At 44.6% G+C, this 16,822-nt stretch overlaps 1 protein-coding gene across 1 annotated transcript in view; it reads left to right on the top strand.

Moving 5' to 3' along the window:
* The window catches only part of HERPUD2 (HERPUD family member 2), a 610,195-nt gene that overhangs the window by 283,677 nt on the left and 309,696 nt on the right, over positions 1-16,822 (top strand). Inside the window, exon 5 of the mRNA XM_044065094.1 lies at positions 14,702-14,824. Within this exon, the coding sequence (XP_043921029.1) occupies positions 14,702-14,824 (123 nt within the window). The remainder of the gene's footprint in view (positions 1-14,701; positions 14,825-16,822) is intronic.

Raw genomic sequence — 16,822 nt, 5'->3', positions numbered from 1 at the left:
CCCCAGGTTTCAGTCCCAGGGGACACACAGAACTAAGCAGTGGGGGATATCCACTTCTAATTCTGGGAATAATAAGACTCCCCCCCATGGTAAACTGTCTCAATGACTTCCTTTTAAAATTTCCAAGCACTTATCAACTGACTGCCCCTTTGGGGGGAAAGATTGCTCTTCATGCAAAAAATTGGGAACTCATTACCCAGGACAAATGGGTTTTAAATATAGTGCCCCAGGGATACAGATTTCACTTCCACACGTTGCCAACATTAAGTGGGTGGCCGGACTACCCCCAAATCAGTGGGCAGAGGCCCAAAAACAAGTACTTTCCCTCTTAAGCATGGGGGCTATTCAGCTGGTACCAGAAGAGGAAGAGGGACAAGGTTTCTACTCAAGTCTTTTCCTGGTACCCAGAAAAGGCAATTCATGGCGTCCTATCCTGGACCTGTCTACACTAAACACCTTTTTGGAGATTCCAAAATTCGAGATGCTGACTCTTCACCAATTACTTCCTATGCTAGGCAAAGATGCCTGGTTGGCAGCACTAGATTTAAAAGAAGCATACCTGCACATCCCAATCAGGGAATCTTGCAGAAGATACCTACGTTTCAAAGCAGGCTACATGCACTATCAGTTCTCTGCACTGCCCTTTGGATTATCTACTGCACCCAGGGTATTCACAAAGTGCCTAGCTCCAGTTATTGCATTTTGCAGGCAAAGAAATATTCAAATATACCCATACCTGGACGATTGTCTAATTCAGGCAGAAAGCCTGCCAGGACATACTTTTGAATCATCTGGCCTTTGTACAAAGGGTTCAAACTTGTCTGGGATACACCATAAACAAAAATAAATCACACCTGGTACCCTGTCAACAAATTATATTCCTGGGAGCAAGCTTGAATACGACTTCCCAGAAGGCATGCCTCACGCCAAAGAAACTAATTCATTTGACAACCTACTTCAAACAAGTGGCCACAAAAACCCTGCTATCTGCAAGACAAATACTGCAAGCCTTGGGGTTCATGGCCTCCTGCATTCTTCTAATTCCATATGCAAGATTGCATATGAGAAAACTACAGTGGTATCAAAAAAGCCTATGGTGTCAACATTCTCGAGACCTAGAAACAATGATTCCTATCATACCTTGCCTACGCCTAGAGTTCCTTTGGTGGGCAGAGGCCTGCCACCAAAACAAGGGACTACCTTTCACACCACCCCCTGCCACTCAAACCCTAACAACAGACGGACTATGCATGTGGGGCTCACCTGGCAGGGAAGTGCATTCAGGGCAAATGGAACCCAAGTCAAATGTACCTGCGTATCAGTCAAAAAGAAATGTTAGCTGTACAGAATGTTCTGACAGCCTTCAAGGACTACATTCATCCAGGACAACTAATGGTAAAGACGGACAGCACCACTGTTATGTAATACATAAACAAGCAGGGGGGGTACACATTCTTACCCCCTCTGCAGACTAGCCATGGCATTGTGGAACACAGCCTTGAGCTACCAAGTGCACCTACAAGCTTAGTTCCGGCCAGAAAAACTAAATACACTGGCAGACGGACTAAGCAGAAATCTCATGGACCCACATGAGTGGAAACTGGAACCAAAGATTTTCAACATGTTGACAAGCAAATGGGGGAGCCCAGATATAGACCTGTTTGCCTCTCTCCAGAACTACCAATTGGACAAATTTTGCACAAGAACTCCCCGCAAACAAGCCTGGAAAGTGGATGCTCTGTCCTTCAGCTGGAAAAACCTATCAGTCTATGTCTCCCCCCCCCCTCTGCCTCTGCTCTCCAAAGTACTACTAAAAAATCAAACAGGACAAACCAAGGATGATTTTGATTCCTACAGACTGACCACGTCAACACTGGTACCCCCTCCTGCGCAGTGTGTCACGGTTATCTCCATGGCACCTGCCTCAGACTCCTTCCCTGCTGTCTCAGCAGGAGAACCAGATTCTGCACCCTCAGCTTCTAACATTGAACCTTGCAGCCTGGCTAATTACTTAATCTCTCCTTTACCATCCCTCAGCAAACCTATGATGGATATCATTTTAGAGGCAAGGAGGCCTAGTACTAGAAAATCTTATGCTGAAAAATGGAAAAGATTCTGTGCCTGGAACCAATCTTAAGGGCTGAGCACAGCAGCACCCAATTTACCTCAGATTTTGCAATGCTTAACTGAGATGCTTCACAAGGGCCTGTCTTTTTTCTCCACTAAAATCCACGCCTCAGCCATTTCAGCTCATTATAACACAGAACCTCCCCTCTTCTCTCATCCACTGCTCAAGCAGTTCCTCAGAGGGGCCAAAACTTTGGGACCACCCAGGAGAGCGCCAACACCAGCCTGGGACCTTAACTTTGTCTTGGAGAAACTCACCTTACCTCCTTTCGAGCCAGCTGCTACTGCAGACTTAAAATTTCTTTCCTGGAAAACCGCTTTCCTTTTAGCAATCACTGCAGCTAGAAGGGTATCTGAATTACAGGCTCTTATGGCAGTGGAGCCTTTCATCATCTTTCATGCGGACAGGGTGCCCCTCAGAACCAATCCATCCTTTATGCCCAAGGGGGTATCCAGTGTGGCTCTTAATCAGTCCATTAATTTGCCAACCTTCTTTCCCAATCCACAGAATAAAGGGGAACGGATACTGCATTCCTTAGATGTGCACAGACAATTTAGATTCTACCTGGACGGGACTAAACCTCAAAGGAAATCTGAACAACCGCTGGTGGAATTTGCTGCAGGGGCAGAGTGGAAGGCTATTTCAAAGCAAACCATTTCTAAATGGATAAGCCATTACATTAATTTCTGCTATAAGCACCATGGAAAACCTATCCCCCAGGGGATCAGACCTCACTCCACCAGGACAGCATCTACCTCTACAGCCTTTTTCTCAGAAGCGTCCCTACCAGGGACATCCTAGAAGCTGCTACCTGGAGTTCTGTACATACTTTCACGAAGCATTATCATTTGCCAGTTTTCTCTAAATCCAGAGCTGGCTTTGCCACTGCAGTCTTGCAAGGCCTTATAGCTGGCCCTATTGCTATCTAAATTCCTCCTCCTAACAATAGCTTTGGGAATCTAGCCAAATGTAATGACTGCAACAGTGAAACACGAAGAACATAGTACAGTTGTGTACACTTGCCATAAATGTAGATGTTCGTATGTATTCACTGTTGCAGTCCTGATTACCCTCCCTCCAGTTCCCTAACTTCTTTTGGCTATACCTCTACTTTCCTTTACTATGCTTAAAAGCCTTTTTTGGTGTATTTGCTTTTTTGTTGGAGGTATATATTTGTACTTTTATATTTAATTGCTTCCCATTAGGGGGGCACCTGACATCTGGGGCAAGAAAAACTGATGTAATAGGTTCATAGGCAGGTACTAGGCTATCGGCCCAAGGGCCTACGTAAGCCTAGCCAGCAAGGTACCATAGCTTATTCCACCCAAGAAAGTTATTTTCCTGTGCCACTGTCCAGCAGAGACACAGAAGTGATCCCCGGGGTGTATTTCCTATTTCCCATCCACTCATCAAGATTTTTCTTGAAGAGTGCTAATGAAGAACTTTGCTTGACATAGATGGGTAGCTTGTTCCAGAGTATAGGAAGTCTCTGGGGCAGGAATCTATTCCTCCAGCGTATCCTGTTTATTGTGGTGACAAGGTTTAGGTCCCTAGAGTGTGTAGCTTGGAGGGATTGGGATTTCTTTAGATGTTCATCGTGTATATAGCTGCAGTCATAACAGATGGGTTTTCCTGCCGTCAGGTGGGTCCTCGGTCGGCCGAATTCCAAAGTCTAGGTCTGGCGTCGGTTGTTGTCACTTCTTCCCTGACGTCAGTGCGACAGGAGTATAAAAGAACCAGCCAACACCATTTTCTTCAGTCTTTCTTGCCGCGCAGTGCCTGAAGCAGAAGCAGTTCATAAGTGCCGGTCGGCCAGCTCCTGAGATTACGAATATCTGCAACCGAAGTCTTCTTGAAAGCTAAGTACCCCGTTGGGGAAACTTTTCTTGCCTCAGACCGATGTCAGACAAAGTTAATAATTGTATTTCATGTGAGAAGCAAATACCGCATAAGGATTTTCATTCCCTCTGCATTCCTTGCTTAGGCACAGACCACGACGTCTCGGCCTGTCGTTTTTGTGCTACTTTCAACAAACGCACCATTAAGTGTCGGGCGGAGTTCGCCCAGCACTTTTTTGGCAATAAATTTAACTACATAATGTCGTCGGATACTCCGACTGCAGTTTTGACTAAAAGACACAAAGATAAGGACCGACACACTAGGTCCGCGGCCTCTACCGACACCACGCCAAAGCCGACTACAGGTGGTCCGGATTCTGATGCAGAGGAGTCCATTCCCTCTGTCCCCCCCCCCCCCCGAGGATTACTCTTTTGGGGAAACCTTGCATACCTTGAGGGAACACTTCCACTGGGAAGGCCAAGAGTACTCAGACTCCAAGAAAAGGCTTAGGGATTTTCTCTTGCTCCCTCAGCACAGGCCTCTGGCTATACCCCCTGTCTTAGATATCCTTGATGATGTGTATTAGGAGTCCTGCCTTAACCCAGACTCTTTACCTCCAGCCCCAGTCAAGCCTGACAGGTATTACCGGGTTCCTGACTCACACCAATTCCTATACAAAAGCCATGCGGATGACCCAGAAACTATCTCACAGGGCCCCAAGGGAATTAAGGCCTCCACTGCTAAAAATCCTTTACCTTCAGAGAGGGATTCCAGAGCTTTAGAAAGGTGGGGGAAAAAGGTATACACCTCGGCCACTTTATCCATGAGGGCATTAAACTGCCAGTTCCATATGTTAAAGTACCAATAGTTTTTATCACAGTTGAGAAGCAAAATGTCACAACCTGAACAACCAGAATTGAAGGAGTTGCAGGATTTGATACATAGTGCAGAACAAGTAGGTAAGCATACCTTGCAATGTGGTTTTGATGCTTTATAGGCCTCATGTAGAGCTGCTGTTACAGGATCAGTCATACGTAGACATGCTTGGCTTAAAGAGCAAACCTTACCAGATCATGTCAAAGCTAAATTACTGGATGCACCTCTGCAAAAAGATGTATTGTTTGGTGTTAAAGCTGAGGAGGTATTAAAGAAAATGGAGGAAAAGGCAAAATCAATGCAAACAGTGAAAGATTTCCTACAGGTACAACCTCCACGTTTCAGTAGAAATTGGCCTTCAAAAAATTGGTCCTTTCCAGCCACGGACAGACCCCAAAGAGGTAGATACAGGCGCCCGAGGGGTAGAGGGCAATCTCAAGGATCGTTTAGAGGCAGACAATGGCAAGCACCTACCCACAGAGGTAGTGAGGATAGTTCACAGCCATTCAGAAAGCAGAACCAATGACTTTCCTCTTTGCATGCCAAACAAGGCTAAAATGGCAGCACCTTTAGGTGGAAAACTGGCATTATTTTCAAAAAATTGGCATATTGTCACAAAAGACAAATGGATCCTGGACATTATAGACAGAGGCTACAGATTCCACTTTCACACCCTTCCAAAAATGAGAAGCATGCCAAACCTGCCACACAATCAAAGGGCAGAGGCACAAAAACAAATTTCAGATCTCATGGACATGAAAGCTATTCAAGAGGTACCTGCACAAGAACAGGGTCAAGGTTTTTATTCCAGACTACTCCTGGTACCAAGGAAGGGCAAAGATTGGAGACCTATTTTGGACCTATCCATCCTAAACACATTTTTACTCGTGCCAAAATTCAAGATGCTCACATTACAGCAGCTTCTTCCCATGCTGGGCAAGGAGTCTTGGCTGGTAACATTGAACCTCAAGGAGGCATACCTGCATGTCCCAATCAGACAAGATTGCAGAAGATACCTCAGATTTCTTGCAGGTTTAACACATTATCAATTCTCTGCATTGCCCTTTGGCTTATCTACTGCGCCCAGAGTGTTTAGGAAATGCCTGGCATCAGTAATTGCCTACTGCAGACTGCAAGGGATACAGATATATCCATATTTGGACGACTGCCTGATCCAAGCGGACAGCAAGCACATACTTCTGAAACATCTGGCTTTTGTAATAAGGTTGTTGAATTCCCTGGGATACACAGTCAACAAAAAGAAATCAAGGCTAATACCTTCTCAAACAATAATTTTCCTGGGTGCCAACTTGGATACAAACACCCAGATGGCCTACCTCACGCCAGAGAAACAAGGGCAACTAACTCAATACTTCAGAAAACTGGCAACTTTCACCAGGCTGACTGCAAGGAAAATCCTGCAGGCTCTGGGATTCATGGCATCTTGCATCCTACTAATCCCATGTGCAAAGCTGCATATGAGGAAACTTCAGTGGTACCTGAAAAACCTATGGTCTCAGCACAGCCACAGCTTGGAAACAATAATACCACTGATTCCATGTCTTCAAAAGGAATTTCTGTGGTGGGCTCAAGCATGCCAAAGAAACACAGGTCTCCCATTCTGCAAGCCTCAAGCAAGTCAAACCATCACAACAGACTCCTCAGATTATGCCTGGGGGGTGCACATGACAGATCGGTGCATTCAGGGCAGATGGTCCCAAAAGGAAAAGCACCTACACATCAATCAAAAGGAAATGCTAGCAGTAATAAATGCTATTATAGCTTTCAAAGACCTGCTGCATCCATTCCAGCTATTGATAAGGACAGACAACACCACAGTAATATGGTACATAAACAAACAGGGAGGAACCCACTCATACCCCCTATGCAGGCTAGCCATGTCTCTTTGGAACATGGCTCTAGAATTGCAAATCGAGCTTCAAGTACAGTTCCTGCCAGGCAAGGAAAACACACTGGCAGACAACCTAAGCAGAAATATGACAGATCCACACGAATGGAAGTTGCATCCTCAAGATTTTTCAAAGATAATTCAAGCATGGGGAAGGCCAGACATAGATCTCTTTGCCTCCCACAGAAATCACCAATTGGCAAAATTCTGCTCAAGGACCTTTCATCCACAGGCCTGGAAAGTGGATGCACTCTCTTTCAGTTGGACAACAATGACAGTTTATGCCTTTCCACCTCTTCCTCTGCTGCCCAAAGTTCTATTAAAAACCAGAGCAGACAGACCAAAGATGATTCTCATCGCTCCAGACTGGTCAAGACAACACTGGTACCCACTCCTGAGGAGCCTAACGCATTCCCCACCATGGATCCTGCCTCTAATGCCTCTTCTACTGACTCAGCACAATTTCAAAACTCTTCACAGTCAGCTGAAAACACTCAATCTAGCCGCATGGAAGATTCCTTAAAATCACAATAGACCCTACTCTCCAAGGAGGTACAGGATGTCATTTTGGAGGCCAGAAGACCTTCTACTAGAAAAGCCTACTCCGCCAAATGGAAACGGTTTTGTGCTTGGAATGAGAAAAAGGGCCAGAACCCTGGAATACTGAATTTACCTCAAATATTACAGTACCTAACTGAGATGCTAAGCAGTGGACTTTCATTCTCTTCCATCAAAATCCATGCCTCAGCCATTTCTGCAGAATACAACACTGATCCTCCTTTATTCTCCCACCCGCTCTTAAGGCAGTTCCTCAGAGGTGCTAAGAATATAAAACCCCCAAGGAAACAACCAGTACCTGCTTGGGATCTCAATTTCATTCTAGAGAAAAACTGACTTTGCCTCCTTTTGAGCCAGCTGCCTCAACAGAACTGCAATATATGTCCTGGAAAACAGCCTTCCTGTTGGCTATCACCTCAGCTTGAAGGGTTTCGGAACTACAAGCCCTCATGGCTGTGCAGCCTTTCATCATTTTCCATCAGGACAGAGTTTCTTTACGAACCAATCCTTCCTTTATGCCAAAGGTAGTGTCCAGGGTAGCCTTGAATCAGGCTATCCACTTACCTACCTTTTACCCCAATCCTCAAAACAAAGGGGAGAGACTACTACATTCCCTGGACATTCACAGACAACTACGTTATTATTTGGACAGAACAAAGCCTTTCAGAAAATCAGAGCAACTCTTTGTGTCCTATGCTACAGGGGCTCAAGGGAAGCCTATTTCCAAACAGACAGTCTCAAAATGGATAGCCCACTGCATACGCTTTTGTTACTCTCTTCATGGTAAAACTGTGCCTGTAGGCATCAGGTCTCACTCCACAAGGGCCACAGCTATCTCTGCAGCTTTCCTCAGGGGGGTTCCTACCAAAGATATTTTGGAAGCTGCCACTTGGAGTTCTGTGCATACTTTCTCCAAGCACTATCACCTGCCTTTATACTCCAAATCTAGAGCAGGTTTTGCCACTGCAGTTTTGCAGGGCATCCTGGCTCCTCCTAGTTCCAGCTAGTGCCTACCACCCCCTTTTTAGCTTTGGTATTCTACCCATCTGTTATGACTGCAGCTGTATGCACGATGAACATAGTACAGTTTTGTACCTACCATAAATGTAGATGTTCGAGTGCTAATACAGCTGCAGTCCAGGTTTCCCTCCCTCCTTCCCCTCTGGGACAGGCCTAATGACTAACACCCCCTCATACAACCTGACTGGGGTATTCTTTTATGGTGTATTTGCTTGCAACTACTGTTTTTTGATTACACTGCATTGCATTATTACATAAATTTATGTATTGCCTTCCTTCTGGGGGCACCTGACATCTGGGGCAAGAAAAACTGAAGAAAATGGTGTCGGCTGGTTCTTTTATACCCCTGTCCCACTGACATCAGGGAAGAAGCGACGACAACCAACGCCGGACCTAGACTTTGGAATTCGGCCGACCGAGGACCCGCCTGACGGCAGGAAAACCCATCTGTTATGACTGCAGCTGTATTAGCACTCGAACATCTACATTTATGGTAGGTACAAAACTGTACTGTGTAGCATGTCCAACAGCTCTGGGTTTGACATAGCTTTAAATGTTAGGCAGAGATCACCTCGGAGTAGGCGATATGCTATGGAGTAAAGCTGGAGTTTTTGAGGTGGTCAGTGTAGGGCATTTGTTTGAGGCCAGTAATCCTCTTTGTGAGGTACTTCTGTGGCCTTTCCAGCTGCTGCAGATGTTTTGTTAGGTACATTCCAAAAGGGGCGTTGTACTCTATAATGGATCTAATGAGTGACGGGTAGAGGGGAACAATGACCTCTTTTTTCCTGGATGAGAACCCTTTTATGATGAGGTGTACCACGTAGAAGGACTTCCTGACTACTGTGGCGATGTCACTATCAAAGGAGATACTACTGTCCACCTGGGTCCCAAGGTCTCTCATCACGCATTCGGTGTTAAGTAGATTGCTGCCTATGTGGTAGTTCATGGGTACAGAGTTTTTACCAAAGGAGATGACACTGCACTTTTTGGCTTTGAGCTTGAGGCAATGGCTCTGACACCAGGCATCTGTTTCAGTGAGGCCCTTCTGTAGGATGTCCACACCATTTGGGGACTTGACTGTGGCTCCTAGTTTGCAGTGATCTGTGAACTTCGTCTGCCAGAGGTTTTCTGTGTTAGCCTGTACTTCAGAGAAGTAGATACCAAACAGGAGAGGTCCCAGGACGGAACCCTGTGGCACTCCACTTGTCACTGCCTTGGGGTCAGATTTGGAGTCTGCAACTTTTACAGTGGGTTATGTCATGAGCCAGTTGGCAACCCTTCTTATGACGTAGGGATTTATACCTAGTTTAGTGAGTTTAGCTATAATTCCAGAATGAGGGATGGTGTCGAAAGCCTTGACGAGGTCAAGATAGGCTGTGTTAACTATCTTACCCTCATCCACGGCTTTGGTGACTGCCTCAAAGAAGTATGTATGCTGTATGTTTTATACTCCTGACGACCTGACATCGTGGAAGAAGGGACAGCAACTGATGCAGGACCCAAGACTTTGTTAAGCAGGCCGAGTGAGGGCTACCTGCAAGCAGATAACCCAAATGTAATGACTGCAACAGTGAATACACTCGAACATCTACATTTATGGTAAGTGTACACAACTGTACTTTTAGAGAGTAGATAGGTTGTGAGGATCTGAGAGCCATAGAAAAGGGTGGGGAGTAGGTAGACCTGGGATAGGGCAATCCTGGCTTTACTAGATACAAAGTTTTTGCTCCAGTAAAAGACTCCAAGTTTTTGGTGGGTTTTCTTCATGTTACTGAGAACATGCAGGTCAAATATCAGCTGGTTGTCAATAATGACCCCAAGTAGTTTGGTGTGAGTTAACACTGTGATAGGTGTGTTATTATGAGAAGTGATTGAGATTGAAGGTTTAAGGTGATCATAGATTTGGGAACAAAGAGCAGAAGTTTAATCTTTTTTGGGTTTAGGATTAGCTGGTTCTTGTTGAGCCAGTTTCCAGTAGATAAAAAGGAGTTCTGGGTTGTAGTATGTAGATCAGAGAGGGTATCGGCTATGGTGATAACTGTGGAGTCGTCAGCATATTGTACAAGTCATGACTGTTGGGAGGAGGTAGACAACAGATTGATGAAGATATTAAATAGTAGTAGTGGGCCAAGGATTGATCCTTGGAGAACCCCCATATTTATAGGAAGCTCAGGAGAGATACCAGAAAGTCATTTAACAGATTGGAAACTTGTTAAGGTAGCTAGAGAACCTGGAGATAGTATTGGCGGATAGGTTGAGTTCAGATAGTTTGTTTAAGGGGGGGGGGGGTGAGAGACTGTGTCGAAAGCCTTTGCAAGGTCAAGAAAGCGGCAAGAGACTAGTTTGTTTTGGTCTCTGGCTTGTGAGATTGTGTTAATGAAAGAAATGAGAGCAGTAGAGGTGTTATGTCCAGGACAAAAGCCATGCTGAGTGGGGGTGATTAGGTTCTCTTGTAAGAGGTAGTGAAGAATTTGTTTGTGTACGCATTTTTCCAAGATCTTAGAGAGCGGTGATAGGATTGCAGTGGGCTTAAAGTTGGAGAGTTCAGTGGAACTACCTCCTTTATGAATGGGTAAGGTATAGAATTTCTTCCACATTGCAGGTACTTTGTACTTGGTAATGGAGTGGTTAATGAGTATAGAGATGGGGAGGGCAAGGGAGTTGGCTGCTTTCTGAAGAAAGAGTGGAAGGAGTTTGTTGAGGGAGAGCAAGGCTTAAGTTTAAAAAGTAGGGATTTAATGTAGTTAGTAGGTAGATACAGTTTTTAGGGAGAAGGCTGAGGAGGTGTTAGGGGGTTTAAGAGGGTTGGGGGAGGGTAGTGTCTGAGTTGGAGTTAGAATGGTTAGTTAATTTGCTGATGGTGTCTCTGAAATAGGAGTTAGTCAGTAGCAGTTTGTAGAGGTGTATTTGTAGGACAAGGTTGGGGTGAGGAGGGGTTGCCTGGATTGAGGATTTGGTTAATATGCCATAACTTCTTTGGGTTATTTAGATACAACTCAGGAGGGTTAGTAAAGTGGTTTCTCTTGTCATTGATGACTTGGTTAGTTTGCAACATGCTTTGAACTTATGTGGTTTGCTCAAGTGAGGGGTGAAATGAAGGACTTTGATTGGACAATGGTTGTTAAGAGTATCTGGTAGAGATTTGGGGAAGTGATATTTCTGGGGGTGAGAGAGTAGAATCCAGTCAAGGAGAGAGGAATGATTAGAAGATTTGGTAGTATAAGTAGACGTAGATATAAGTTTAGAGAAACCGTGTAAGTTAATAGAGGAGGTGGGAGATTCTGAGGAGTTAGGTAACCAGTTAATGTTAACATTTCCCAAGAGTATTGTTTCATTTGGAAGGTGATGGATGAGCCAGGATAGGATACTTTCCAGTGTAGTGATGTACATTCCTCCTGGTGACAACATTTCAGCTATGTTAATTGAGGTGTGGGCATTTATTTTATAGTTTGCAGTAAGCAGTTCTGCTGGAGAGGCAGGAGGGGAGGGGATAATGAGAGGTGACTAGAAAACATGATAGCAACACCACCACCATTTTTTGGTTCTGTCTAGTCTTAAGATGTATCATAGGTTTATAGGTTGGTACTAGGCTGTTGGCCCTAGGGCCTATACAAGTCTAGCCATAACAATTCCCTGTCTGTTTCTTCCCGCAATATTTACTTCCCTGGACCCCTGTCTTGCAGGGTGACTGATGTGATCCCCGGGGTGAATTTCCTATCTCCCATCCAATTGTCAAGGTTCCTTTTGAAGAGGGCCAAAGAGGTGCTCTGCTTGACATGTATGGGCAAGTCTATTCCAGAGTCTGGGGAGTCTCTGGGTCAAGAACTTATCTCTCCAGCATGTTTTGTTCATTGTGATGACAAGGTTTAGATTCCTGGAGTGTACGACTCTGAGGGATTGTGATTTCTTTAAGTGTAGCATGTCCAACAGCTCTTGGTTTGACATGGCCTTGTATGTTAAGCAGATATTGCCTCTGAGTAGATGATATGCGACAGAGTATAGCTGGAGTTTTTAGATGGTCAGCATAGGGCATCTGCTTTAGGCCTGTGATTTTTTTAGTGAGGCATTTCTGCAGCCTTTCCAGTTGTTGCAGATGTCGTGAGAGGTACATACCAAACGGGGCATTGTATTCTATAATGGGTCTAATAAGGGATGAGTACAGTGGGACAATGACCTCGTTTTTTCTGGATAAAAAGCCCTTAGTGATGAGGTGTGCCACATAGAAGGACTTCCTGACTGTTGTGGCGATGTGGTTATCGAAGGTAAGACCACTGTCCACCTGTGTCTCTTAGTCTTATCACACTTTCGGTGTTAAGTGTACTGCCACCTATGTGGTAATTCACGGGTACATGTTTTTTCCCAAAGAGGATAACTATACATTTCTTGGCATTGAGCTTGAGCCCATGGCTTTGGCACCAAGCATCTGTTTGTGTAAGGCCCTTTTGTAGAATATCCACATCATTTGAGGATTCAATAATGGCTCTCCGTTTGCAGTCATCTGCGAACTTTGTTAGCCAGAGTCCCTTCGTGTTGGCCTGTACTTTAGAGAAGTAGATGCCAAACAAGAGCTGTCTTAGGACTGAACCCTGAGGTACTCCACTTGTCTGGAGATGGAGTTGGAGTCAGCCACTTTTACAGTGTGGGTTCTGTCAGTAAACCAGTTGGCAACCCATCGAGTGACGTAGGGATTAATGCCCAGATTATTAAGTTTATGTATGATTCCAGAGTGGGTGGTGGTGGTGTCAAAGGCCTTGGCAAGGTCCAGATAGGCTGTGTGGACTGTCTTACCCTCGTCCATAGCTCTGGAAACTGATTCGAAGAAGTCAGTCAGATTCAGGAGACAAGATTGGCCCTTCACAAACTCAAACTGGGTGGGGTCCAATGTTTGAAGGTTGCCAATGTCTTTGTTTATAAGTTCCATGATAATACATTCCATGGCCTTGCAGATCAGGCTTGTCAGACTGATAGGGTGGTAGTTCCCAGCATCCAAGGTGGATCCCCCCTTGTGGAGTGGGATAACTATAGCTGTGTGCCACTCAGTGGGCACGAAGCCTGAGGTGAGACTATGATTAAACATGACACTTGGTTGAGGTGCCAATTTATTTTGTAGTTCATGTAGTACACAGCCCGGCATGTTGTCTGGTCCCAAGGATGCTGCATTCTTGGAGAGTGCGGTTTTTACCTGTGTGGCCTCCAGGGGGGAGGAAGTCTTTGTCTGGGATGTGGGGTTTTAGCCATGTTTCACAGATGGTTAACATGTCAGGAGAGTGTGGAGATATCCAGAAATGGAATTCAGTAGTTTTGTTCATTATGCTTCAAATGTTAATGGAATACAGGGAGATGTTTCAATGGGATATTAGGTTGGAGAGGGGTGGACTGTGTGGAGATAGTGTTGCCTGGGTAGGGGAGATATGGCCCAGGGCTGGGGTGGATGTCTCCTGCGAGAAGCAGAGAAAGGAGAGAGGGAGTAGAATGGAAGTAGGGGGGACAAGGTGATAGTATTTTGGTTTAGCTTCAGGGTAGTTAGGCTGCCAAGTAGCAGATTTGTTTTTTGGAAGTAGGGATGTTGATAGAATGGAGGGTGAAGATGTCACAAAATGAATGTTATTCTTCTGTATTCAATTACTGTATTATGGAGCTTTTCTCCCCGGGCCTCTGCTGAAAACGGGCTTCTGGCCCAGTTGGACACTACCCGGTAAACAAAAGTAAAATAGAATAAATAAGTAAGTTATCTAACCAATTGCAACTTTTATATCTTATTAATATAGCAGGCTAATAGTATTTCTCGTGCTGCAGTAGAGAAGCCTGACGTAATCTGGAGTGTTTATATTGACTGCTTCTTTTGTTGTCTTGGATTCTATTTACAGTCTCATTTAATCTAAAAGCTGAAATTATTTTTTCTTTAGTAATGTTTGTCTTGGTCCACTAAAAAGCAATTTTTTTTTATTCTTGTAAAGACCAATGCAGATGGCAAGCACATCTAGAATTCTACTTTTCTCAACTCCTGCTTGTGACTTTTTCCTGTGTTATTCCAGAAGGCATCCAGACTCGAATTGTAATTTATTTATTTAGCTTTTGAGAAACAAAAGTTGCAACTTACCCATAAGTTTTGACTTCATAGTGACTGCATTTAATTTGTACTTATTTTATGAACTTGATCAGGTAAGAAAGTTATCACTTCAGAGGTACAAAATAGAGTGTATGTTTGTATGCACATTTTATTTTTGCAATTGGGCATGGTGCTTAATGTTGTTAACCTGATGTCCAACTTGTCAGGTACATACAATTGTCTTGTTACATGCAACAGCCTAAAATTGTATAATTTCAAAAGTCACTAGAGTGGCATAATTTATCTTCCTTTTATTTGACAGGAATGTTGGCAGTCAGGTTCCGGTATCACAAGGGGTTCCAGTTGGGATTCCAGCATATCCCGTGTTTAACTCTATGCAGATGTTGTGGTGGCAGATGTATGCACGACAGTATTATATGCAGTAGTAAGTAACTTTTAGCTGCTGTTACATGACTGTGCCTTGTGCCGTATTTCTTGTATCCTACAAAAAAAGTTCTTTCAGCTTTTTTCTGGAATATGTGAATGGTCTTACAAGTACTTGAAAATGAAGTTAAGCCACAAAGGAATTCTTAGGGGGAGCTGATCGATTTTCTTAGACAGCAGCCAACTTGGGTTCATCGTCTGAAGGTGCTATTATCATTTGTTTTTGTTGCAGTTTTACAGCTGAGTGACTTGAGAGGACTTGACACTGAAGTACAAGTAGATGGGTCTACATAGACTTTAGTAAGGCCTTTTGGTTGCAAGATGCCATCAGAGTCAGATGTAGGGTGCTGAAATTTTTTTCCAGTAGTACTTTATAGAGTGACACAGGGAGAGAAACTCGCTTGTAACCTGCCACTGGCTTGTCGAAAGGTCTACCGGAATTTTGAATTCTTTAATAACTGTACTCTGTGCCAATTACCTTGTATAATGTTGCCACCTTTGAAATAGGCAGAGAGTGGATAAATCACACACAGTCTATTACTTCTGTTCTATTGTTATTCTGATATGTGGCAGTTTTAAAGACTCATGTAGGACAAATTAATTTAAAAAAACAGATGTTCTTCGTGTTTCACTGTTGCAGTCATAACATTTGGGTTATCCCTGCCAGGGTAGCCCTCGGCCGGCCCGAATACCAGAGGCTTAGTATTTCTGCGTCAGTTGCTGTCGCTTCAGGACTGACATCAGGACATCAGTAGTATAAAGTAAGGCAGCCGACACCATTACATTAGTCTTTCTTGCCGAGGAGCCCGAAGCAGAAGCAGTCCGCATAAGTGCCGGACGGCCGCTACCTGAGTTTTGTCTTCCGAATTGAAGCTGAAGTCTTCTAAAGCTAAGTACCCCGTTGGGGATCCGTTTTTCTTGCTTTAACCAATGTCAGAACAAGTTAATTGTCTCGCCTGTGGAAAGCAAATACCACACCAAGACTTTCATTCTTACTGCGTCACTCTTAGGCCCGGACCACGACGTCCCTTGCTGTCGCTTTTGTGCTTTGTTCAATGCCAGAACTATACGTTGTTGGGCCCTTATTGTAGCTAGGTATTTTCGTTTGCAGTCCTAGAGTTCAGATATGGCTTTGGTAAGCCATCCGACAGCAGATCTTCTGAAAAAACATAAGGCTAAAGACAGAGACTGACCGCACAGGTCCAAACCTACCAACAACGCTTCCGTTAAGCTAGTCATCAGTTCTCCGGTCCTCAGTGAGGCGCTTTTGCATCCCCTGATGTCCACTTCTGTGGATTTGCAGGCTGCTACTGAGACCCTTTCGGAGTCCGGTATGCCGCAAAACTCTTCTTTGACTAAGGATCCTGCGGTTGTCTTACCTTGGATGGGTCCGGAGCCGCTGAGCAAGCACCGGCTTCCAAGGAAGTACTTCGCACTACCGATTCTCGACACAAACTGACGACTTCTTTCGAGTCTACCATTCTTTCGAAAACGACCAAGTTTCTAACGCCCAAGAAACCGACGACGCAATCTCAGACACCTGCTTCCTTGCCTCAGTCTCAAATGCTTAAAATGGCGAAGACCTTATAATGCTGGTTAGGGGAAGCCAAGCTACCCCTTCCGAAAGAAGAGATCTGTCCCCAGTATTTTTATCTGAACAGGAGTCTGATGACTCTGATGCATCTGAATATGAAGAAATGCAACCCCTCTCTGCTTTTGAGGATTCTGATGCAGAGGAATCCATTCCTTCAGCCTCTCCACCCGAGGACTTTTCCTTTGGGGAAACCCTTAATACTTTAAGGGAGCATTTCCAATGGGAATGTCAAGACTACCCTCATTCTAAAAAGAAACTCAGAGAATTCTTAGATCTTCCACAGCATAGACCCCTGGCCATCCCCCCTGTCAAGGATGTTCTGGATGATGTTTTCATGGAATCTAGTTTCTCCTGACACCCTCCCTCCTGCTCCCAGAAAACCTGACAGATATTACAGAGTCCCTG

The sequence above is a fragment of the Protopterus annectens genome, chromosome 3.part0 (genome assembly GCF_019279795.1).
Source record: "Protopterus annectens isolate FY-2018-M chromosome 3.part0, PAN1.0, whole genome shotgun sequence".
Taxonomy (NCBI): Eukaryota; Metazoa; Chordata; order Ceratodontiformes; family Protopteridae; genus Protopterus; species Protopterus annectens.
Note: the sequence above shows the minus strand (reverse complement) of the source record. Positions and strands in the feature narration are given on the sequence as shown.